Below are 26391 nucleotides of genomic sequence, written 5' to 3'. Positions count from 1 at the left end.
TGCATATGTGAAGAAAGTGGGCACTGGGGTAGATGTGACTGCTGTATTAGGAGCTGCTATTGGCTCAGTGGACTTGACAGGTTCATTATATGCTGTAACAATTCTGTAGGGCGTTCAAAGTTTCAACAGCCTCAATAGCTGTCAAAATCGGGTTGAAGAAGGGAGCCTTTATCTCTCACATTTATGTGCCTCCAGAAATATTGGTAAAAAGGGACTGGGACAGGAGAGAGCAGGTGTGCTTTTTAAATTTTTTTTTGTTAAAATAAAAGCATAACAGGCCTTTCTGGACAACGAGGCCATGCCGCTCAATTAAACCCACGTGACCAACTCGTCTGTACATCTTCAGAACGTAGGAGAGAACCAGAGTGGTCACAGTGAGAACACTCTAACTGTTTACAGTGGCGGAATTGAACCTGGATCGTTGACCTGTAATCATGTTCCACAGGCTGCACTGACTGTTCCTATCACTCTCAGTATTACACTAATGGCTACAGGCTTTCCCGACTGTTCCTATCGCTCTCAGTGGAAAGTAAAAATTAAACAGGTGCTGCAGGTGTAAAGCAAGAAGCAGAAAACATTTCATGATGGAGACCATTCGTTCAGACCTGAAACATTTGTCAGTTTCTCTTCCCGTAGCCCTGCTGAGTATTTACAGTATTCTCTGATTTCCTTCTTGGTCTTGCTGCAGAATAACCAGGCTGACCTTTCATCTTCTATCATTTGTTAGGAATTTGGCGGAGAAGATACTTCAGACTTGTTCCTGGAAGAAAGGGAATCTGCCTTGCGCCAGGCTCAGGAAGAGAAGAGAAAGCTTCAGATGACGGTGCCTGGGATTTTAAACCCGCACGAAATAGCAGAGGAGATGTGCGACTGAATGGATCCAAAGTGTTAAGAGGGCAGTAGGGGTGGGTGGGGATGAATGAGAGAAGGGCAGTGAAGAATTAGAGAAAAAGAGAGTGGGACGAATCTCCATCTATCACGTGTGGAAGGATGTTTTACGATTCCAGTTTCCGTATAGCTCAGCAGGGGTTGGTCATAAGATTAGAGGTATTATCCCATACCAGTTCTATTTTATTTCCCTTTCTGGATAAGAATTATGCTTGCAAATTGTGAACCCAAACGTCGAAATCTACAGCTGCTCTTCCTCAGTCAGGCAGTCAGAGTTCATTTTAAACATCGAGTTTTTATTGAGGTGAGACTGGTTAGTTGGGTTAGTGGTATCAAGTTGCAAAGAGCAAGAGAAATTGAATGAATTAATCCAAGTATTTAGAATGAAAGGTGGGTTGTGGTTGGTGGGGGGGCCCGGAAAGGAAGTTATTCATTTGCACAAGTACTCAGAATGATTGGGGTGGGGGGGTGTGATTTAAAAGAGGATTGGTTAGTGGAGTTGTTCATTGTGTCTGAGAGGGCTCGAGTTGAGGATAGAGATGGACTTGGTGTAGTTTATAACCTGCTCATGCTAACCATGTATACATGCTGTGAAGTTTTCAGCATGTGCCTAGCCTCAAACCCTTCTTCGCCAGCCTCCCCCAACCTCATTCAGAGAACATGCCGGGCTGTGCCTCCTGGTTAACAGGGTGTTGTGTTGTCTGGGGACTATGTGGAAGAAAGGTAGGTTTTGTGGAGAGGAATGAGTGTGTCTCCTTCTGGGTTTGAAAGGGTTCTGCTCAGTGAGGACAGAAGGTTGGGGTAAGGATATGGATATTTTAAAACGTATCAGCACTTCAGTTTTTTTTAGGAGTATCCGTTCTCTCGACGCCAAATGTGCCGGTTTTTGTGCAACACTTAGTTCTGTGTGTGCGTGTGTAAACAGTGTTGGGAGACATTCCTCCTGCTGAGAGATGGTACTGGGGCTCAGCTATGTGGGTGGAGCTGGTTTCTGTCTCACGAGAGGTGTGGTATTTCATTTATTCCATTGCACACCATCCTGGACCTTGTTTCTTCTTCATTGTCTGTTTTGGCATTTGCCTGGCTTCGTCCTTGTGCCCTTGACACATTCACCCCCTGCCCTGCTTTCTGTCTTCCCCCTCACCCGCAATCATCTCAATCCCCCCCCCCCATGTCTTTGTGTTCCTCGCCCTGCTTCCTGCCTCGTTTTCAGCATTTCTGCTCTCAGTGGTTCCCCACCCTTTCCTCCCTACCTTGCGTGGTCGAACCCCGGATCATGATCTTGTGTGTGAACACCTTGCACACATTGAACTGTAAGGAATCAGTGGATCATCGGTATGTTGTGACCTGTACTTCTTGCTGCAGTTTTTTTTTCTGTCTCAATTTATCCTGTGTCCTCTTCTTGCACCACTTGGACTTCACATTCACTCTGCAGTCAAAATAGTTTATAATTCCAATTCACACGTGTTATTTCTTTTTGGGTGGTGACAGCAACGGGAATATTACTGACAGAAACCCTGGTATTCGTAGCCAGGAGAAAGAATGCTTGCCTGGATTTGAAAAATGGGAATACTCAAGTTGCTTACCAATTCATTCCTCTACCTTACAGTATTAAATCATCTGATTAAAGGGTTAATTGAGCTACAGAAGGAAATGATGGGGTAATTTTGATTAAGGAAGAGGGGTTGCTTTGAAGAAACAAACTAGTATAAACCCTTGTTTCACTTGGTTCCGTATGCAATGTTCCATTCAGCTTTGGTGGCGTTTCCTTTCAGTTCTGACAGGAGAGGGAGCCCAGTGTTGTGCATCGTTAGTACAGTATTTCTGATGTTTACTTTTGAATTATTGGAGCATGTCTTGTGTACTTCCATTTTGAAGGATCCTTTACAGCTTGAGTTATTCCTGTGGTAATTCCTGCTCCTTCCCCGCATGTATAGTTAGCTGTGAACTCACTGAGAGCTGCGACATTATTATTGTTCTCATTCCCATTAAAAGGAGAGGCCTGTTCTTTCTCCCTTGATGCGTATTTGTGAACGCAGCAAGTCCATAGTTTGTCTTTGCACAACATTCTGTGGTACTGCTGCACATGTAGTAATGTACAGGTATTTGTCAACTCTCTATCCTGTTCAAAAAAAATTCTAACAGCTTGTTAGTATTTAGTCCAAGAGTATCTTTTATTCAGACATTCTAAATCTCTTTGCAGACAAGCTAGATTGACATTAAATGGATTTTCATGCAGGTATTTTCACTTCAGCACCTCGACTTTTTGAATTAGCCAATAGGTCTGCAGGTGAATTGGTCAACACAACAGATGGAATATTTTTGTCTCTTAGTGCCTTTTCTTGTTAAAAAGATTTGAGTCTTCATGAATTGGATAATCAACTAAGCTTTTTTGTCTCAATACAGCCCTGTCCAAGAGAAGCAAATTTGGTAATTACTATTTTTAAAACATTGCATCTTCTCCCCTACCTCCGCCTCATTCTCTGTATCTTGTCTCAGTCAAGATGTGCTATCAGGAAGGGTGATAGCATAACCTGGGATTAATTTTGTGTTTGTGGCAGTCACTGGAAATAATCTACCTTGGTCTCACTAATATTGGGTTATACACGCATAATACAGTACTAGTATTCTATTCACAGTGTGTGCGCCTGTGCAAATTGGGTTCTCTTGTGTGCATTTTTTGATTCTGTTTATTGCTTTGGGAAGTTGACTATGAACTGTCTTGTCTTTCAATACTTGTACAGAAAGTCTTGTTTAAAAAATCTGTGTAATTTAACTGTGTTACACTGTATTAGAAATGCTTTTTTTGGCAGGATATTGCAAGTATACATAAACTTGCAACCTCCTGCTATTCAGAGTACCTCCCTTCTTTTTTTTTAAAGCAAACTTGTACAGGTTGTAATTAAGAAGATTAGAATAGAAATGTTGACTTTTTTTAATAAATAAGATTCGATAAATTAGTCAGTAGTTGCATTTTAATGATGAGCTTGTTGTGACATTATCATGTTTTGTACTTTGTTTTAATTGCCTTGTGTGCTAATACATAAAATATTTACTATCATTTCTTTAAATTTTCAACAATTCGATTTTCCTCTGTGAGGAGTGATATTAAATACAGCAGGACTTTAAGTTTTTTTTTGTTAGTAGTGCCACTCTGGTCCATGTGTGTACTAAATAATAAGCATTTTTTTTGGAAAGAGTAACACCAAATCATATCATTAGCAACAAGATAGCTGGTTTTCATTGCTAGGTAACTACTTGTGGTAATGCACTCTATTTGCACAAGTTTTGACTATTTCCTTCTCTATCCCCCATGCACACTGGATTGCTTGATCTCTGGTCACTGAGTCTCCTTTTTCTCTGCTTATTTTTGACAAATTGGTTGAAGGACAAAGGTGTAGGGTGAGGCAGTGAACAGAAAATTTTGCCCCCATTTTGTTTGAGTTTAATAGAAGCAGAGGACCACAGAAGTTGGAGACATCTTGTGCTGTAGAATCCCAGTGTTATTCCAAATGTGCTTTATCACAACTTTTCACAGAAACATTACAGAACATGTTTGGGACGAGAGATTACCAGCTGAATTTTATACAATGAAATGACCACTCTTGGCAGCTGAGGCATCCTTCAGAGTAATGCCTATAAATTCTAGAGTCCCAGTCAAACTGAGATTAGATTTTTTTAAAAAGTGATTTTATTTTCAAGAACAAAAATCCAGATGGAAAAATGATATTCAGCTAGTCTAGAAGCACCCATGAAAGAACAGCTAACACAATAGTATCCCTCTTGTATTCTACAGCATGTTGTAATACAAAATTTAACTTCTCAAAGTTATATACTGATCTATACTCCGTGTACATACACCTAGAAAAGGCTTTATTGCTGAACTTCATCAACCTACTATCCACCTTCCCAACTCAATCCCTTCAGTCTCCTACTGGGCTAATTCTTCCTGCCATCCTTCATTCTCAGCCTATCAACTACTGGGCCATCTTTTACCTCCAGCTCTTTATACTATTCCTTCACCACTCTTGATCTTGATGTCATTTTAGTGTTTTGTAATACCCAAAGCATGCTTTCTTATTCTGAAGGGAAGGAACTGCAAACAAAGTTTTCTTTCAGTTGTGGGGTAAATTTTATTAAGACAAGTGGAAAACCTTGCTTAATTTTGTTGTTTTTTTTTAAAAAGCTGGTGAGTGCTGTGCCAGTGAACAGGGTTACATTATCCAGTAATGTCAAGTAGTTGTAAGATGAACCTTGTTGCAATCTTTTCATTAAATACCCCTTTACATAGCATTGGTATGAAGATTTGACACTTCTACCACTTGCCCTTCTGATAGGCTAGTATGAGTTGCGATGATTCTTCTTCACTGCCTCTGTATTCCTTATGAGTTTGGCAAAATTGTACAAGGTTTCCACTTCTACATCAGTACGTACATTAAGGTAGGTAAATTTCATCAGTTTACATCATATTGTTTTAATATAACATGATTTTTAATGGAAACATGAAAAAAGCAATACATTCCGTATTTCTGTTCTCTCATACAAAATGAAAAAACATAGCACAAATTTGCATTGTTTTAATTTGTTCTATTTTGTCATTTACTTATTACCATCAAGCATGATTCTGTTTAGATCTAAAGGTGTTACGTGTGTGATATAGTCAGATCACACTGTTTTATTTCACTGGTATATTATTAAAATATACAGAGGGTAAATAGTATGATTCCATTCTAATGGGTGGTTGAGAAGCTTGTTAACAGCAGCTATGTGCTTTTGCCTCTTGGCCATTCTGGGTAAATAAGAGCTAATAAACTCCATGCTATTACAGACTTGAGGATTTTCAAAATTAGCTCCATACCATGGATACAATTTGATTCATATTTTTACTTTGGGCAAGTTCATGTCAAAACACCTGCACAGTGATAAACGATTTTGAATTTAACAGGCAACATTAGAAAAAAATGTTCAGCAGGTTTACTGATTTTTAAAAGGAGGCATTGAGGTACCAACAGCAACACAATGCTGGAGGAACGCAACAGGCCAGGCAACAGCTGTGGAGGCAAATGAATAGTTGGTGTTTAGGGTCAAGACCCTTCAGGGAAGAAACAAGGCCCCGTGAACTGTGACTGTCAACTTCCCTCCATCGATGCTATCTGCTGAGTTCCTCCATTTTGTGCTGCTCCAGATTTCCAGCATCTGCATTCTTTGTGAATGTAGGTACTAGCAGCAACTGTAGTAAATAACATCCATAAATAGTAAAAAAAAAATCGCTCCATTGTTTCCCACACTCAGTGTGCATTATAGAAAGACTTCTATTGGGTTTCATTAAAATATTTAAAAACAGTATAAGTATTGACAATTATAGAAAATCTGTGTTCAACATTGGTGTTTTGAAATGAAGTAAAACTTGCAATGTAAACTAACTGAACTTGCTTAAACATTAGTTCTGTATGTCGATTTGTGAAAACTCATCCAAGTTCCTTTGAAGTTGGTACTCAACTTTAACTGCCTTAATTTGCTCCATTTGTCTTTATTTGGCATACTTATGCTTGAAGTTGAATTGCTGACTATATACAACCCCTTTGTTATCAAAAACAATGGCTTGAGGCAGTCCCATTTTAAAGAAATCATGTAGCATCTTTTGTAACTCAATATGCCAAAGTTAATCTTTAATCTCAAGTTTAAGTGGAACACCCAATTTTACATAATGAAATGCCCATGTAATTCATTTGCCTTTTCCCCATAACTCAATTTCCTTACTCTTTAAAAATTTTTTTTTTTTAATGTCTAAAATATATTTAATAAGCCTCCACTGATTTACTACTCCCTGGGAAGAGTTCTCATCTGACTTCAATCTATTCCCCTGAACTTTGAGGCCATCACCTAGTTCAGTGGTTCCCAACCTGCTGTCCACGGACCTCTTAATGGTTCAAACTTGCTTCTATCATTTTAAATGTTTTTGTAAGATCTCCTCACTTCCTAAATTCATGCGTGTGCAGTCTCATGTGACTCTCACACCCCGTAGGTTAACCCTCATCTTCATAATCAACTTAGTAAACATCTGCACCATCTTTAAAGCCAGGATTTTGAAGCAGAAAGCAGAACTGCATACAATACTCTAGGTGCTGCCTCACCAATACCCTGTACAGTTGTTACAAAACTCTGCTTTTAAAATCAATCCCTCTAGTAATGAAGGCCAACATTCTATTTGCCTTAATAACCTGTGGTACCTGCAAATAAACCTCATGCAATTCATGCACAAACACTCCAAAGCAAGGGAAATGTAAAATTCCAAGCTTTGAAAAGATGTTTAAATTAACTGTTTGAAATGCATGTCACCTTGAAGACTTGCCTAGTGTTAGCATTTTCTATTGCAATAACATTACACATATGCTTGCTTTGCTCATTGTCCAGTTCTACTAGTTTAAGCAACCCGTCAGCACTTAAGATACTTGTTTCCATTCTGATTTTTGTAGGTTCCAGTGATGGCTAAGTTGGAATTGCAGCCACTATTGTGGGTGAGGTGGCCTTCCCCCCGCCCCGCCACCCTTTGATGCTGTGTCCAATCAAGAACTCACCAATCTCGGCCTTAAATGGCCTACATAGTTGCTTGTGCTAACAGTTTCCACAAATTCACTACCCTCTGCCTAAAGCAATTTCTCTGCATGTTTTTAAATGGATACTCTCTAGCCTGAGGCTGTGCCCTCTTGTCCTAGACTCACCCACCATACGAAACATCCTTTCCATATCGACTCTGACTAGGCCTTTCAACGTTTGAAACATTTCAGTGAGGTCCTTCCCCCCCCCCCCCCCACCCCATCATTCTAAATTCCAGAGCTATCAAACATCCCTCTTATAACCCTTTTATTCCCAGACTCGTTTTTGTGCTGGCTTGAAAGATGGTTCAGAGGAAGTTCACATCCTTTCTCAGATGAGGAGCCCAAAACTGTTCACAATACTCAAGCTGAGGTCTAACCAGTGCCTTATAAAGCCTCAGCATCACATCCCTGCTCTTGTATTCTAGACCTCTTGAAACATTGCATTTACCTTCATTGCCACTGATTTACCTGCAAGTTAACCTTTAGGGGGAGGGGGTTCTGCACAACTGTTTGTATCTTTTGCTTTCTGGATTTTCTCCCAGTTTACAAAATAGTCTGCACATAGATTTCTATTACCAAAGGTAATGAACATGCATTTTCCAACATTGTATTTCATTTGCCATTCATCTATTCTCCTAATCTGTCCAAGTCCTTCTGCAGCCTACCGGTTTCCTCAAACTACCTGCCCCTCAACCAATCTTTGTATCATCTGCAAACTTTGCAACAAAGTCATCTATTCCATCATCTGAATCACTGATTTACAGCACAAAAAGCAGTCCCAATACCGACCCTGTGAAACATCACTAGTCACTAGCAGCCAACCAGAAAAGGATCCTTTTATCCCTACCGCTGTCCCCTACCACTGTTCTAACCACACCAGTAACTTTCCTGTAATGCCATGGTCTCAACTTGGTAAGCAACCTCCTCTGTGGTACCTTGTCAGAGGCCTTCTGAAAGACCAAATATACAACATCCACTGCATCCCCTTTATCTATTCTAGTTGTAATGTCTTCAAAGAATTCCAACAGGTGTCAGGCAAAATTTTCCCTCAGGACAAACTCAGGATGGTTTCCTTATCTTAAGAGTGGAATACATACTAGACTGCCACTCTCAAAAGTGGTCATGGATTAAATTTCAAAGAGAATAGGAAGTGCAGCATTCCCCCACCCCCCCACCGATGCTTTCAGCATATCCTTCAGTAATTTAAAATTGTTGCAGATGATGTATTTAAAATGTCCAGATTACTGCAAATTGAATTAATTAATTCAATATTAGCAACTTGGTATAAACAGCAACCCCAGTAATCCTCACTTCACTTTTTTTTATACAAACAGAAACTTCAGCATTTGCGTTAAGAATCATTCAGTTAACATTGCCTGGGTGCCTACATTTCATCAATTAAAGACATTCACTGAAACAAAAGTACACAAAGGTTAAGTAGAAATTGTATTTAATAAAGCAACTTGTGATAGTGTAATGTACATGGGAATAGACAACCAGCCTGCAGCAGTTGTTCTGATACAAATACAGTCACTGGGTACAATGTTTAACTCATATGCCAGTCCAGTGTCCCAAACTACAAAACAGATCAAGCTTAAAATGTCATTCCACAAAGGCAGGATGCACAAGATGCCTACCATGCAGTTTAATCAGCTCAGCTGTTTATTTGCAATGGTACTAAGTGAAATGTTCTGACAAAGCAATGTTTGATATTGAGAACTTGACCCAGACGACAGTAATAGGATCATGAGCTGGCAATTGTCAAGTGACTGGACAATTCTCGAAATAGGGCTGCCCAACTGAGCTATTACCAACATTTGCTCCTTACAAGAGTCTCGTTCTTTATTTCCCTCAATTTTACTACTTTAAATGCCATGGCTTCACCACTAGAAAATTATAAATCTCATCTACTATGCACTGATCTTGAACAAGTTTTAGGACAGCTTTAAATAGTTGCTCATTTTGTTCAAATTAGATTCCATTTGAACTAAGGCAAAGTTTTAGGAGATAATTAAAAGCTGACTGTAATGTGTCAGAACAATTTAAACAGTGAGATCTCAATCCAATGTTTTATTTTAAAATACCCACTTGTCCTTCAGCGCATTTTGTTCCTACCAGATAAATTGTAAATCTCATTTCCGCTCTAATGCTGTTAAAATAAACTTGATCTTGCCAGAGACCAAGAGCATAGTTGCTCTGATTCTGCCAATATAGGGCTAATGTCCAGTAATTTTGTGTAAAATAAATTAAAGAAAATGGCAAGCATCCAGTTCTGGAGCCTTTCCAATGCCATCAGAATTTGCAAAGGAAAATTCCATTCTTCTCCTGTGATCACTAATGCAAGTTTTACTTATCTTTTAGGACAATGCAATTTGTGTTATGGTCATTTTTAGTTGAAGACAGCAACCTGTTTTGTACAATTTCTTAGCAGTGGTCTTTCACCAAAATGCTACACCATACAACGGCAACAAAACAAACGTGGAACTATTAACTTGGTTTCTCCTAACTTTTATTCGCTCCATTCACTGGCACATTAGCATATTCAGTTAAATCAGAATAGCATTTCTTACTTCCTCTGCACAGGTACAAACATGAAATTTTTCAGGGAATGGAAGTATAATTGGGGAAATTTCTTGCCTTGAAAAATCTGGTTCAAGAACAGTCACTTACTCATAGACCTAAAATTTTACAGCAAAGTACAGTACCATTCAAGACTCAGAACTGGCATTTCACACTAGTATAGTGTGCGAGGGGGAGTTTAAATGCAATTTGAAATTTCACAGCTCAGGGCCAGTTTCCAAATTATTCCAAGACTTTTACTGAATGAGAATTTAGCAGCTGGAAAACATACCACTGTGTGATGGATGCTTAAAAGCCTCAGTTGCAGGCTGGCTTGACCGTAAACAAAGGATGAACAGAGAAGTGAAATGAACAAAGGTCTAAAGCTTTTCTGTAGTCATAAGTTAGATATGGGTTTGAGAAACTATCCCATTAGATCAGTCGTACATTGTATCCAAAAGTCTGCTTAATTCCGTTAAAGTAGTAACGCTGCCATCCTGCTTTTGTCTGATCTTCCTCACCTAATGGGACACCTCTACATTCCACTTGAAGTTCTGTTCCATCGTCCTTGCCCAAAAACATCAACTTGATAGTCGCATAGTGTTCTGAAAGAAATCCAATGGCAATTAAATTATTCAATATAATGGTAGCCACATTTCTTTAGGGCAACTGAGACATGAAATATGAACTCATCCATGTTGATGTAAAAATCAGTGGAAAAAGTAGTAAAATGCTTTGTGTCAAATATGAAAACCACTTAAAAATTAAAACAACATATTGCATACAAAACTGATTTAATGCACATTTTCCTGGTGTCAGATGGTGCTTAGCTATCCGATAGGTCTGGTTCCTTCACTTATGAAGCTGATGCTGCTGAATTAATCACATAAATCCTAAACTCAAGTATTCTAGTATACAACAACCCCTAGCAACACACAATGCTGGAAGAATTCTGCAAGCCCGGCAGCATCCACAGGAAAGAATAAGTAGTCGACATTTTGGGCTAAGGCACTTCATCAGGACTGAAAAGGATGAGGGGAAATCAGAGTAGGAAGGTGGGGGAGGGGAAGTAGTACAAAGTAGGAAGTGAAATTGGAAGAGGTGAAGAGCTAAGAAGTTCATTGGTGAAAGTGAAAAGGCTGAGGAAGAACCCCACCCAACATGTGTTGTGCATTCTAATAAATGAAAATTTTCTTTTCAATATCCAATGTGTAATTGCAACTTTATATGGCTGCAGATAGTGTAGCAAAGAGCAAATAAAGCTTGAGCAGTTGGGACGCAAATAGGTTTTGTTACGTCATTAGCCCCCTCCTTCGTGAGAATCGCCAGATCACTGTTGGGGTGAGTCAAACGGGGGGCCCCAAGACATGAGGGGGAGACGTGCAGGATGTCGCGTTTCTCCTCCCCATAGCAGTGTAAAGTTACAGGACATGGCCATTGTCTCTTGGAGACAGATTTGTGGATTGAGATGCCCTGCTACGTGAATGCCCTCGGGCAAAGTGGGCTGGTTGAGGGAGAGATTGCATCACCCCCTCAGACGCACCAGAAGCGACCATGTAACAGCAGAAACTACAGAAAATGGCTTTTTAGCTAACAACAGGGAAACCCGCTCCTGACTCAACGGATTGACATCATAAAAGACTTGGGCAAGTTTAAACCGCATCACTTTTAAACCCAACAACGCTGCAGCTTGAACGAACTGATAGTAACTTATCTTTCCATCGGACAATACAGTAACCCCTAGACAATGATAGTTATTTCTTATCGGTTATTATTATACCCGTGCTCAGATTTAGTATTGATGACGTATATTATCTGTATGTTTGCATTAAACTTATTTTTGTGCCCTTTATCAATAAATACTTTTAAAAATAGTACCATCAGACTTCAACGGACCTCTCTATCTTTGCTGGTAAGTGATCCAGTTACGGGAATTTCATAACAGTTTGAACATTTTTAGAACGTACATTCCCTACACTTGTTTACATTCAACACTTGATGTAAAGAGACCTACCTGCTGGCCATGACTTGTACCTCCATTTCATAACAATCCGTTGGTCAGAAACCTAGCAAGCAAAATTAAACAGAGTTAAATATTTACATGCAACTACCCCTCTTCCAACCCCACACTGTTCAAAATGTGCTTGCTATTGCTATAGAAAGTTATATAGTATAGAAATAAGACCTTCGGTTCACCATATTCTTAACCTGTATTCTGATCTACACAAATCCAATATGCCCAAGTTAGGACAATTTTTGTCTACATCTTGCCTACTTAAGGTCGAAATGCATCTTAGACCATCCCCTCCTTCACCAGCAAAGTACAGATATCAATGTCAAAATAAATTTCTTAAATTCCTTTAAAGCTCCCTCCTCCCCTCTTAAACCTATCCTTGTTTTGATGAGCCAGATGTGGGTATCTGCCCTATTCGTATACGTTTGTTTTGTCACTCATCAGCTGCCTTCACTCCAGGCAAAACAAACACAACCTATCCACTTTCTCCCATAATTAAAACCCTCCTATCTGGGCAACACCCCAATTAATCACTTTTACATCCTCTCCATGGTAAAGTACACTATCCTTTAGCAGGTTGTAGAATGCAAAAGATTGATTCTACTAGTGCATACAACACTAGTCAGATCCCAGCTCGAGGACTCATACTGTCCAGATAAAACACAAAATATGCAGATAGATGAGATTTATGAAATGTCGCCAGGACTATAAAATTATAACTGAGAAAGTATTAAAACGATCTTTGGTTAAATGGTCATCACAACAGTGGGCTGAAGGGACTGTATTGTGATGTATTATGTTCTATGCAGAACTGAATAAGTCAAGGATTTTCTTCATAAGATAATCCCCTGAAGGGAGACAAGTGTTTTAAAATGGGAAACACATAGGAATTGTGAAGCAAATAGAAAGGTCTATTTCTTTCTTGGACTACTGTTCAGCATTCAACCACCGTAATTCCCTCCAGGCCTGACAAGAAGCTCAGAGATTTTGGCCTTCATCCTGCTTGTGCAGCTGGATCGTGGACTTCCTGTCAGATTGCTGGCAAGTGGTAACAGCAGGCACCCTCACCTCTGCCCCTCAACACAGGAGCCCCTTCCTGTACAACCATAATTGTCACCACCCACAGCTCCAATTTGCTAATTAAGTTTGCTGACAATACTACATTGATTGGCCTTATCTCAGATAATAACAAGGCAGCCTACAGAGAAGTTGTCATCACCCTGACATAGTGGTATCAAGAAAACAACCTCTCCTTGATGTTGCAAAAACAAAAGAGCTGGTTGTGGACTACAGGAGGAATGAAGACAGGTAACCCCTATTGAAATCAATGGATCTAGGGGGGAGCACAACAGCACCTCTTTCACCTCTGACAGCTGAAGTTTGACTTTCTACAGGGGGACAATTGAGAGCATCCTGCCTGGTATGGGAACTGTACTTCCTCAATTACAGGACTTTGCAGAGTGGTGCAGACAGGCTAGTGCATCTACAACAGGTGTAGAAAAAGGGCCCGAAGATTCATTAGGGACCCAAGTCTCCAGCCACAAACTATTCCAACTGCTACCATCCTGGAAACTGTACCGCAGCATTAAAGCCAGGACCAGCAAGCTCTAGGGTAGCTTCTTCCACCAGGCCAGACTGATTAATTCAAATTGATACAACTGTATTTCTAACCTATACTGTCTGTTCTGTCATACAACTTGCAGCACATTTATTACAAATTATAATTTGCACATTCCACATTCAGATGGAGACAATAAAAATTTTTACTCATGTATGTGAAGAATGTAAGAAATAAAGTCAATTGAATTAAACTGCACTTAGGTTTATATTTGAAGAGCAACAAGCTTAAGAGCAATGAATGAAGTGCTGAAAGTAAGATCTGGTAGAAAGTATTAGCAAGTACATGGGCCAAATGGCCTCCCAAGTTTTAAAGGCCAACTCATCTTCAAAGTCTGGAGGTATACTGAACAGCTGGCAAATTAAGCAAACTGGAAAAAACATTTACATGGGGTAATTTTTTGAAAGTGCCAATGAAAAAAACTTAAATTTACTTCATAACTATTGTAATCTTTGTGCTTGTCAAATATCTCAACACAAGTGGCCCTGAATGCAACAGAACTAGCTGCAGGAGCTTTGATTACGCTATGGGAATTTAGCATGGGAACATGAAAGTTAAATGAAAATAGATAAGGGAATTGTTAAGTGTAGTGGTAAGTAATGATTGGTTCTGGTTCAGTGCTTCAAGCAGATGCTCCACTTCAGCATTTTATATGAGTATAATGGCTATAAAAGTAGAGTGGCTGGGGATTTGAGGGTCATTCTTTGAGGCCTTTATCAGCAGAGAGCAGTGCTATGGATCCACAGGACAGAAGGTGTTCTACCATAGGAGGGGCCCCCACACACACTTGGGTAAGTATTTTAGTATTGATTCTGTTCTATAGATTTGTAGATCTAGCTAATTGGGAGTTTGTCTTTTGTTTATCCAAGCCACTTCTGCAAACCTTTTGATGTAACATGACCTTGGAAAATATTCAGTAATCCTCTTACAAAATACATAGCACTGTCTTTACCAGGGGTTTGAGCAAACTGCTCATGTGATTTGGGCAAGAGCAAAGATGCAGAAATGGTTTAGATTCTGATCTCAGCTGCATTTTTGGAAAATTGCAACTTGTAAGACTAATATAAAATTCATATTCACCAGTTCCAAAAATTCTCCACTGACACTCCCATCAAGCAATCGAAATTTTCCTCCCTTGGTAGCCTCGACAACAGCTGATGCATGTGTGAAAGCCTGGACAAGCTGAAAATTAGGAGACAGTCAATATAGTTACGAGAATAAACCAATTCTTTTGTTTGAGGCAAATCTCTTTTCTCAAATCACAATTAGAATCTATATTCCTTCCATGCAAATAACCAAGTCAGCCTTCAGCAAGAGAAAGAACTTCCCTTAATGTTCTAATCCAGAAGATCCTCAAAAGATCATTTTTAAAAAAATAACTTGATCATAAATTAACCTTAATTTTTAAATCAAGAACCAATTCCAATCAAGACCAAACAAATTATCACACTACGAAAAGCGCCTTTGAGATCTACTATGAGGATTACTCCTCACCTCCAGGCTGCAATTTTTGAGGACAAATTATTCAGATACTCCAAATTGGCAAGCACACCAGAGGAAGAATAATTTTCATAAAGTCCACCCCCCCCCCCCAATTAGTCTATTCTTAGATGACTCGAGTCAAATTCTTTGTCACCTTATTTCAATTCAACTGTCATATCCATCCAACATCAAAGCAGCATTTGACTGAATGTGGCATCAAGAAATCTTGTAGGAAATTAAGTAAATGAAAACCCAAAGAAAAGTGCCCCCAAAGCTCCTACACTTACAAAATACAATTGTTCTACAGATTCTAGAGCATTTAATATAGATGGGAAAGCAGCCAATGTAATCCCAGTACTAAGAGAAAACCAGAAACTATAGATCATTCAGCATGCCATCAATGGTAGAAGTGTTGGGATCAAGACACATAGAAATAGGATTGGGCAGACAATCAGTGAAAGCAGAAACTTTGATAATCTGTTGGAATGTTGAGGCAGACAGCCAAGTAGTGTATTTGGATTTTCAAATAAGGTACTGCATAATTGTCAGCATGTATTAAGAGCAAGGATAGCAGGAATAAGTAAGGCCATTTCCAATAAAGCATGATCATTGAGCAGTTAGGGCCTTATGACAATCTATGCCTCTGATTTGTCTATACAGGGGATCCAGTATTACCTATTCAAGCTTGATGATACCACAAAGCTGGTGTCAGTCATTGTGAGCCACAAGGATAGTATTAAAAACATGAATCAGGAGTGGTGTGTAACTCAGAGCCCCACCCCCAATTGCCATTTAATGTCATGGCCAATCTGACTGCAAACTCAATTCTATGTTCCAGTGTACTCCTGGCAACCCTTCAACTTAAACTACATCTAAAATACTATCACCACAATTTTGGTTGGGTGGGAGTTCCAAAACTCATGACTCAAAAAAAAGTCACTTTAACAGTCTTAAAGTTGAGAATCCTTTATTCTTAAATGATCCCTAGTCTTAAAGGAAAACACTCCACTTCCATCCTGTCAAGACCCTTCAAAATCTTGTTTCAATTGCCCTACCTCTAAACTCTTGCAGACAAGTGTAATTTGTTCCATTTTAAGGCCTTACCATTTATTAGATACCAGGCTAAAAAAAACTTCAGATCTGCTCCCAATGCACTTATAGCCTTAAAGATCAGTATTGTGTACAGTAGTTAGAATGTGGCCTCACCAACACTATATAACCGACTCATACTGCTGAACCTAGCTCCAAACCCAAGCATCAGCCCTGAACTCCAGAGATAGAACAAACTTTCAGAACTAATGTGGTGACTAAGTGTTTCCCACAAGGACAAAAAGATTCCAACCCTAATAACCCAGCTGCAGTATGTAGAAAAATGCTCAGTGCTGTAGTTGGAACCAGAGCGCTAAGCCACCATTGACTCATTTAGTGAAGCAAGAGGATTGGACTTGCATTCAAAAATCAGCAAGCCAAAATGTCTTACACCAACCTACCACTGTTAAACAACGCTATTCTCCAACAATAAAGGTTTATGGTGAGACCATGGAATAAAGTAACTAAGCCTGCCTTCCTCAACACCAATGTACCTTTTGCCTGAATTGACCACAAGCTACTTTGAAGATAAAGTTCTTAACCCGACACAAAAAACTGTCCACAAAGCAGTGATCCCATCTTCCCCAGCCCCCTTTATAATACAGTAGAGGCCTTGAAGAACTAAATGGATACAACTCATTCTCTGCAAAATACTGCATATTCAGTGGAAGGATCAGCAAACTAACTTCAGCTTCTTCCCAGCCACACATTCCCAGCACTGAGGCTTAATCACACTCCACCACCTCCATTGGGCATACTGCACTGTCCTATAAAAACAGTTCAGTGACAGGAAGAAAGTGGCAGAAAGGGTAAAGATTCAAGCAAGTGCTCAATAGTTCTTGGAAAAACAGCAAGCACAGACCTGATTGTCACTCAGATTTTTCATGTTACATTCTCTGTTGACACAAGGGCAAACTATGTCATTTGTTTCCACCCACTTAAATTGCTAGCTGACTGTTACGGATACATAGGTTTTTGACCAAAGAACAATGGCTGGAATCACTTAGCACTTTCGTGCAAGGCTGCTTATTTGGTGCATCAAAGTCAAACTTAAAAATTAGCAAAAATAAAACTGCTAATATAAAATGTTACCTGCCAGGAAACACAATGAATAGCTCTGCAATATTTTGTCAAGTGTCAACTCCTAGCAACTCTCTCTTTCTCCACCAAGAGCGATCTGCCCTATTTTTTTTTAAGGCAACAGATCACTCCATTTTTAATTACCCACACAGTTAACCCAAGACTACACACAAATCAGAATATGATGCACTCCAATGCAGTTACAATCATATTAAAAATTATGTTTGATTATTAGAATATACAGGGGTGGGAGACATTGAAGTGCACAATGACAAGGCAGCGCGGTGTGCTTCTGTGCGTAAATATAATTGTGCACATGTACTGAGTGTTTAAAGAACACACTCCGTCACACTGACACTTACCTCTTCTGTAATAAATATCTTGTAAAGCTCTTCTGGTGATGTCATAAATTCATCTTTTAAGTTAATTTTGCAGGTTGGAATCTTCACCCCAACAGATTTAGTCTGGGAAGGTAACTGAGATGTAGCAATCTGAAAAATTAAAACAGGAGGGGAAAAAAACTCCAGGTTTCAAACTACACAAAGCAGCAGACTGGACAGCCCTACCCCACCCCAGTTAGTAAATAATAAAATGAACATAATAAATGCACAAAGTAAACTTTTGACTAAAAAGTTTGGTTGTTGAGCAATTACAACCTATGACACAGCACAAATTGAGAGCGGTATATCCTGTTTAAAATCTTAGATTTAGTTACACCAGGCAATTAGTACTATTTTACACCTTTCTCCCAAAACCCTGCTATAATTAGCCACTAGATTCAGGGACTATCTGGCATAACAACTTACAGAAATGAAATGTTCATTTAAATGAAAACATCACTCACTGCCCCGTTCCAGTTTCCTTTCCACCAGACCAATTAAACAATGTGTAAAATGTATCATTTTCTAGTTAAATGAATCAGTGCAAATAAAATCAGTAGTAGAGCATGAAACTATTTATAGTGCTGTAAAGCTCCAATTATCCCACAGCTCTAGGCCTTTGGCAATGCCAGACTTACAAATTTCCTGGATTTGGACACAACCCCTTATTTCACCTTTCAATAAATATTATATGTAGTGTAGAACTTTAAAATCTGAAGAGCAGAATATATTAATGTACTTCAGACTCTGGCTGCAAACCCACCCATGTTCCTAACCCCAATTCAACTTTGTCTATACATCCTGTATGCAAACTGGACAACAGTTCATGCTTCAGACTAGAACAAGCCAGATGCTGGATGAGCAAGATTTCCAAAAAGTTGGGATGCTGGATGATCAGTTTTACTCACTGCAGAACTGTACCAAAAAAAAAATCAACTGCAAAAGTCAGAACTGTTCTCATTCCCACACCTATCACTTGCACATTCTGAAGCAGTTTGGGTCAAAATGACCATTAGTAACTTTCACTAGGGACAAACCATTCAGTTATGCCAGCTGTGGCAGTAATTTTGGTTTTACAATCTTTTGCCACTGTTCATAACAGTGCAAATTTTACAGCTTTTATTTTGGAGTTGGAAAGGTTATACAGGAGAAATGGGAGAATTAATCAATTCCAAATACATAATTTAAACACAATTACACAATTTATCATTGCAGCTTCATTAGTTGATATTTGTGCTGTGCAATGCCAGATGTGTTTGTGCACAAAGTCCCAAATTACTTTATCTATTTCCAAGCTGGACTTCATTCAATTCAGTTTGCTGAGATTCCCAAATTTTGTGCTGGGCAACCCACTCTCTGATCCTGCAATAGGTTATACCTGCACATCTGTAGATCCACTGATTTCAATGGCAGAGAGAACAAAAGATAATGTCTAAAAAAAAAGTATTCACCCCCCCCCCCCTTTGGAAGTTTTCATGTTTTACAACATTCAATTGCAGTGGATTAATTTGGCCTTTTTGACACTGAACAACAGAAAAAGACTTTTGTGACAACAGATCTCTACAAAGTTACTAAAATTAATTACAAAAATAAAACAATAATTGATTGCACAAGTATTCACCCCCTTTAAAATGACAGTCCAAATCACTGGTGCAGCCAACTGGTTTCAGAAGTCATGATTAATTAAATGGAGATCAACATGTGCAGTCAAGGTGTTTCAATTGATTGTGGTAAAAATACACCTGGATCTGAAAGGTCCAACTGATGGTGAGTCAGTATCCTGACAAAAACTACACCACGAAGACAAAAAAAAAAAATCACTGCAAGAAACTCTGCAAAAAGGTTATTAAAAAAGAAATGGAAAAGCCCAACTTAGGAGACAAATACAAGAAAATTTCCAAGTCACTGAATATCCCTCGGAGTACAGTTAAGTCAGTCATCTAGAAATTGAAAGAATATGGCTCTGCTGTAAATCTGCCTAGAGCTGGCAGTCCTCAAAAACCTACTGACTGTGCCAAGGGGACTAGTGAAGGAGGCCACCAAGACACCTTATGAAACTCTGGAGGAATTACAAGCTTCACTGGCTGAGATGGGAAAGGCTGTGCATACAATTATTGCCCAGGTGTTTCACCAGGGGGAGTGGCAAAGAGAAAGTCACCATTGAAAAAATCTCAAGATCTCAGATAGAGTTTGCCAAAAGGCATGTGGAAGACACTGAAGTCAGCTGGAAGTTGGTTCTATGGTCTGAGGAAACCAAAATTAAGCTTTTTGGCCATGAGGCTAAATGCTATATTTGGCGCAAGCCAAACAATGCACAAAAACACACCATCCCTACCATCGAGCATAGTGGTGGCTGCTTCATGCTGTGGGGTTGCTTCACTGCCGCAGGCCCTGGAAGGCTTGTGAAGGTAGAGGGTAAAATGAATGCAGCAAAATCCTGGAGGAAAACTTGATGCAGTCTGCAATAAAACTGTGACTTGGGAGAAGATTTCTTTTCCAGCAAGACCATGACCCCAAACATAAAGTCAAAGCTACTCAGGCAAGGCTTTAAAAACAAAGTTAATGTCCTGGAGTGGCCGTCAAGAGTCCAGACCTCAACTCAATTGTGGCTAAACTTGAAAAGGGCTATTCACCCAATATCCCCATATAATCTGACAGAGCTTGAGCAATTTTGTGAGGAATGGGGAAAAATTGTAGTGTCCAGATGCGCAAATATGGCAGAGACCTATCCACAGGCTATAACTGCTGTCAAAATGCATCTTCTAAATGTATGAAAACTTCCAAGGAAGGTGAATACTTTTTATAGGCACTGTATTTATCTTAACAAACAGAAAACTTAAGTAGTTGCTCCATCTCCCTCCCCTCCACCCCCCTTATCAGCCTTTTAAGGAATTTTAAGGAAAACCAGTTTCAGAAAAAGCATACACGAGGAAATCTGCAAATGCTGGAAATTCAAACAACACACACAAAATGCTGGTAGAACACAGCAGGCTAGGCAGCATCTATAGGGTGAAGCGCTGTCGACATTTCGGGCAGAGACCCTTCGTCAGGACTAACCGAAAGGAAAGATAGAGATTTGAAAGCAGTGGGGGGAGGGGGAAATGCAAAAAGAAGTGGAGGAGGGGCATTAACAGAAGTTAGGGAAGTCAATGTTCATGCCATCAGGTTGGAGGCTACCCAGCCAGTATATAAGGTGTTGTTCCTCCAACCTGAGTTTGGAATCATTTTGACAATAGAGGAGGCCATGGATAGACATATCAGAATGGGAATGGGACATGGAATTAAAATGTGTGGCCACTGGGAGATCCTGCTTTTTCTGGCAGACCGAGCGTAGGTGTTCAGCAAAACTGGTCTCCCAGTCTGCGTCGGGTCTCACCAATATATAAAAGGCCACACCAGGAGCACCAGACACAGTATACCACACCAGCCGACTCACAGGTGAAGTGTCGCCTCACCTGGAAGGACTGTCTGGGGCCCTGAATGGTGGTGAGGGAGGAAGTGTAAGGGCAGGTGTAGCACTTGTTCCGCTTACAAGGATAAGTGCCAGGAGGGAGATCGGTGGGAAGGGATGGGGGGGGGGGGGGGGGGGGGGGAAGATGAGTGGACAAGGGAGTCGCGTTGGGAGCGATCCCTGCAAAAAGCAGGGAGGGAGGGGGAAGAGGGAAAAATGTATTTGGTAGTGGGGTGGTAGGTAAGGACAAGGGGAACCCTATCCCGAGTGGGATGGCAGGTGGATGGGGTGAGGGCAGATGTGCGGGAAATGGGAGAGATGCGTTTGAGAACAGAGTTCATGGTGGACGAAGGGAAGCCCCTTTGTTTAAAAGAGGAAGACATCTCCTTCGTCCTGGAATGAAAAGCCTCATCCTGAGAGCAGATGCGGCGGAGACTGAGGAATTGTGAGAAGGGGATAGCCTTTTTGCAAGAGACAGGGTGCGAAGAGGAATAGTCCAGGTAGCTGTGAGAGTCTGTAGGCTTATAGTAGATATCAGTAGATAGGCCGTCTCCAGGGATGGAGACAGAAAGATCAAGAAAGGGGAGGGAGGTGTCGGAAATAGACCAGGTAAATTTGAGGGCAGAGTGAAAGTTGGAGACAACATTAATGAAGTCGACGAGCTCAGCTCAACTTTGGGGCATAATTAGGCCATTCTGCCCGTCAAGTCTCCGCCATTCCATTATGGCTCATTTATTATCCCCCTCTACCCCGTTGCCCTGCCTTCTCCCTGTGATCTTTGATCCCTGACTAATCACAAATCTGTCAACCTCTACTTTAAATATACCCAAATGACTTGGCCTCATAGCTGTCATTGGCAATGAATTTCACAGATTCACCACCCTCTGGCTAAAGAAATTCCTCCTCATCTCTGTTTTAAAGATGCCCTTTAATTCTGAGCCTGTGTCCTTTGGTCCTAGATTCCCCCAGTATAGGAAACATCCTCTGCAGGTCTACTCGAAGCCAGGGGCTCCCAGCCTGGGGCATTGGTCCAGAGCATTAAAAAGGTTGAAGAATCTCATCTAAGCTTTTCCATATTTGAAATGTTTCAGTGGGGTTCCCTCCCACCACTTCATTCTTTTAAACGCCAGTGATTACAGGACCAGAGCCATCAAGTGTCCCTCGTATGTTAACCCTTTCATTCCAGGATTATTCCTGTGAGCCTCCTCTGGACTTTCCCAATCCCAGCACATCCTTTTTTAGATGAGAGGCTCAAGACTGTTCACAATACTCCGAGAGACCTCATCAGTGCCTTTATAAAGTTTCAGCATTACATCCTTGCTTCTATATTCTTGTCCTCTGGAAATGAATGCTGACATTGCATTTGCCTTCCTCACTACTGACTCTACCTGGTCGTTGGGAGGATGTGCAGACTCCACTCGGTCAGTATCTGAAGTCAGGATTGAACCTGCGCCTCTGGTTAATGAAAAGTTAATGAAGTCGACGAGCTCAGCACGCGTGCAAGAGGCAGCGCCAATGCACTCATTGATGTAGTGAAGAAAAAGAGGGGGATGGATACCTGTTAATGCCCCTCCTCCTCTTCTTACCCCATCCCTGACATATTTAGTTGTTTGCCTGTTCTCCATCTCCCTCTGGTGCTCCCCCCCACCACTTTTCTTTCTCCTGAGACCTCCTGTCCCTTCTCCAGCTCTGTATCACTTTCGCCAGTCACCTTTCCAGCTCTTAGCTTCATCCCACCCCCTCCAGTCTTCCCCTATCATTTCGCACTTCCCCCTCCCCCCACTACTTTCAAATCTCTTACTATCTTTCCTTTCAGTCAGTCCTGACGAAGAGTCTCGGCCTCTAAATGTTGACAACTCTTCTCCCTATCGATGCTGCCTGGCCTGCTGTGTTCTACCAGCATTTTGTGTGGTGGTGTTGTGCAGAAAAAGCTGATAGCTACTAGAAAGACCAGGAGCATTGAAGATTTTGTTTAATGAATATTATTCAAAAGTTGTACTACTCTGAGGCCTCAACTGTTCATTTCCTGTCCACCTGGTCAGGACTGACAAGTTCAGGAAAGTAATGATAGTGAGGTGAAGAGCTCATAGCATATCTGCTTATTACTACGTCATACTCTAGGGAGAACAAAAATGATCATTTAAAATACTATCAAAGCAGTTAATAGGGGAGGAAGAGGAACCCAGTCTAGGGGCTATACAGATTAAGAATTCTAAATGTTGGATAAATTAAGATTTATGGAGCACAGCCATGGATAGGCTTCAGGAGTCCTTCAGTGTCTAATCAACTTGGGCCGAAATACCTTATAGCTCAAAGGCATCCAAGACTGATCCTGCCATCAGAATTGATTCAATAAAGAACTTCACCCTCAGTGAAGAATCTTGACACCATAGACGTATCTGGCAGAAAGTATTACAATGCATCAGAAATTAAACATTGCTTTGGCTAGCTATTAAAACCAACCACAAGGCATTCAGCTTAAATCTCAATAATATCATCAAGTGGGAGCTCTAGAGTTAGGAAATGTATTATGGACCAGGTCAGCTTTTGTACTGTACACAATGCCATTCAATTTCAACATGGTGTTTTAATAAGACTCAATTCTAGCCACCTGTTCAAGCAAACTGCACTCCTGTGATCTTTGGAGGTGGCACAGCAAGTATGATATATCAAAACTTGAAATTGTAGTTGATAAATAGCAGTTAATGTTTCCTTACCTTGGTCTGCAGATCAATCTTGGGCTTAGACTGTGACTGTTCCTTCTGAACTCCATTAACTGTTGGCAATATCATTCCTTGAGTAAATTCTGAAATATAAAAGTAACATCAAATTTGTACACAAACCTTATTAACTACTGTGGTATTGAGAACACAGAAGCAGAGTATTTTACAGGAATTACTTCAAACTCCAAGATTGTATGACAAGCCATACAAGATGACATCAAAGTGTGGATGAAAGCAGCTTTACATAATTTAAGACTAAAACCATGACAAAAACAATTATTGAATACATGTCCTCCCTCTTGTAAAAGGATTTACACACTGGGTGATTGAGCCTGAAGACCAGTGTTTTAGACAGTTTCTTCCCCATTGCCAGATCTCTGAACAGTCCAGGAAGACTACCTCATTATCCCTCTTTTGCACTATTTTTTTTAAACTTCTAATTTTTTTATGTTTTGCAATGCACTGCTGCCACAAAATAAGTTTCATGACATGCATCAGTGATAATAAACCTCATTCTGATTCTGTCACCCCTTCTGATTTGGTGTCTGGTGTTCAAAGTATAACATCTTCATTGGAGAGATCAAATCAGGTTAGGCATCAGATTTGCAGGATATTCCTCTTTAATTTATAAGGGCGAATTACCTTAAATTACCCTGTCATGAAGCTATTCAGCTAGACTTGAGATTCTCAATGCCGTTCCTCCCTACTCATTTACATGCAAACTACTGAAACATACCAATCAGCTAACAATCTACTCAAGATCGTCTGCCATTCACCTAGACAGGAGGTAGGTTACAGTGGTTGACCAACAAGCAAGCCTTTAGAATGCAAAGAAAGCAGATCACCTGGGGAACACCCATGTGTCAGAGTGAATGTGCAAACTTCACACAGTAACAGCCAAGGTCAGGTTCAAACCACAATGTCTGTGCCAACCATGATGCCAAATTAAAGTAATTCCATTTGCCAACATGTAGTCTATATCCTCCCAATTCCCTGCTTGTTCAAGCATCAGCTTAAGTTTAAATGCCTCTTAAACTTTGTTACTATACCAGTTTCCTTTAGCTCCCTGGCAGCATGTTTTAAGCACCCACCACTGTATTAAGAAAAAAAAACTTGCCTAGTAATTTTTTTTTAAGATAAACTTTCCCACCTCAGAGCTATGCCTTCTAATAGTTTACGTTTCCACCCTGAGAAAGAGACTATCTACCTAATTTTATGTACATCTTATCAGGTCATCTCACAGTTCCTGATGCTTCAGATAAAACATTCTAAGTTTGCCTAACCTTATAGCTAACATTCCCTAACCAAGGTAACATCCTGGTGAACGCCTCAGCATCCTGTCACCCAAAATCCACACACAATACTCCTAAATGTGACCTAATTGAAGTTTTATACAGCTGCAAAGGGCTTCCTGACTTTTATGCTTAATGCAGAAAAGGTAAGTATGCTCTAGTCCTTCTATCCATGTTGCCACTTTCAGGGAGTATTTGTTTTGCACCCAAAGATTGTTCTATAGATCAATGCTCCTAAGGTCCTAACATTTACTACATACTTTCCTCTTACATTTGACCTCCCAAAGTGCAGCACAGCACTTGTCCAGATTGGGGAAATAACAGACAAACCCATCTGTCATTTATTTCCCCACCCACTTTTCTAACTTATTATATCTTGATGTATTCTTTGCAAACCTTCCTCTCTGTGCATAACTGTGCCAATGTTCATGTTTGCTAAATTACTAGTCAGCCATCTACATATTAGTCAGGATCATTTATCTATAAGAGATCTAAACACCACTGGTCACAGATCTCCCAGTCAGAGTAAGACACTTTACCACTACCCCAAATTCTATTTTCCAATTAAATATGGGGCTGCAAAAAAGCTGGATGATCCACAGAAAAGTCAAAGAACGGTTGTGTTACTTATACTGCCCAAATAATCTCCTCAGTTCTTCCATAAATCAAAAAGGACCATACACACTTGTGTTTGGGAGCTTCAAATTGGAAATAATTATTTTCCTAGTGCACATGCACATGGCCTCAATCTTTTAAACCAATTGAAGTACCATCTTCAGCACAGATCATTATCAATGATCATAAATTTCAATCTGGTTGGGTGCCTGAGTGGTCATTCAAGGAGCAAAAAACCCATGACTGGCAATTGTACCTGACAACCAGTTTGTTTGAAGAACAGTGAACACAGCACAGTCCATCAAACCAATCTCCCCTCCAATGACTGTTTACACTTCCTATTTTCTTGGGAATGGAGCCAACATTAGGAGCCCTGCTATGCTAGTTCTCTCCTTTCCCTCCTAGCAGAAGTAAATAAGCTTGAAAGCACAGGGACAGCTTGAATCCAATTGTTATCAAACTCTTGAACAAACCTCATGCACACTAAAAGATGAACATTTGATCTCCCAAGTTACCTTGAATCTATTTGCACTCTCTCTAATTGAAAGACTATACTGCATTGTTTCATTTTAACTAGCTTGTATGGAATGATGTCTGCAAG

General features: G+C 40.2%; 2 protein-coding genes across 4 annotated transcripts in view; one reads left to right on the top strand and one right to left on the bottom strand.

The window, feature by feature from the left end:
• The window catches only part of LOC132389253 (exportin-1-like), a 134438-nt gene extending 130590 nt beyond the window's left edge, over positions 1-3848 (top strand). For both annotated transcript variants that reach the window (XM_059961752.1, XM_059961757.1), the window contains exon 25: positions 728-3848. In XM_059961752.1, the coding sequence (XP_059817735.1) occupies positions 728-874 (147 nt within the window). In that variant the 3' untranslated portion in view covers positions 875-3848. The remainder of the gene's footprint in view (positions 1-727) is intronic.
• The window catches only part of LOC132389295 (activator of 90 kDa heat shock protein ATPase homolog 1-like), a 38632-nt gene continuing 13518 nt past the window's right edge, over positions 1278-26391 (bottom strand). Inside the window, exons 5-10 of one of the 2 annotated variants that reach the window (XM_059961806.1) lie at positions 23878-23966; positions 17692-17820; positions 14759-14860; positions 12061-12112; positions 10568-10651; positions 1278-6118 (exon numbers count right to left, since the gene is read on the bottom strand). In XM_059961806.1, coding sequence (XP_059817789.1) covers positions 6018-6118; positions 10568-10651; positions 12061-12112; positions 14759-14860; positions 17692-17820; positions 23878-23966 — 557 coding nt within the window. In that variant the 3' untranslated portion in view covers positions 1278-6017. Of the gene's footprint in view, positions 10652-12060; positions 12113-14758; positions 14861-17691; positions 17821-23877; positions 23967-26391 lie in introns of both variants that reach the window. The other variant, XM_059961810.1, reaches the window with a different exon arrangement.

The sequence above is a fragment of the Hypanus sabinus genome, chromosome 2 (genome assembly GCF_030144855.1).
Source record: "Hypanus sabinus isolate sHypSab1 chromosome 2, sHypSab1.hap1, whole genome shotgun sequence".
Classification (NCBI taxonomy): Eukaryota; Metazoa; Chordata; class Chondrichthyes; order Myliobatiformes; family Dasyatidae; genus Hypanus; species Hypanus sabinus.
The sequence above is the reverse complement of the archived record's forward strand: the minus strand, read 5'-3'. Positions and strand labels throughout refer to the sequence as shown.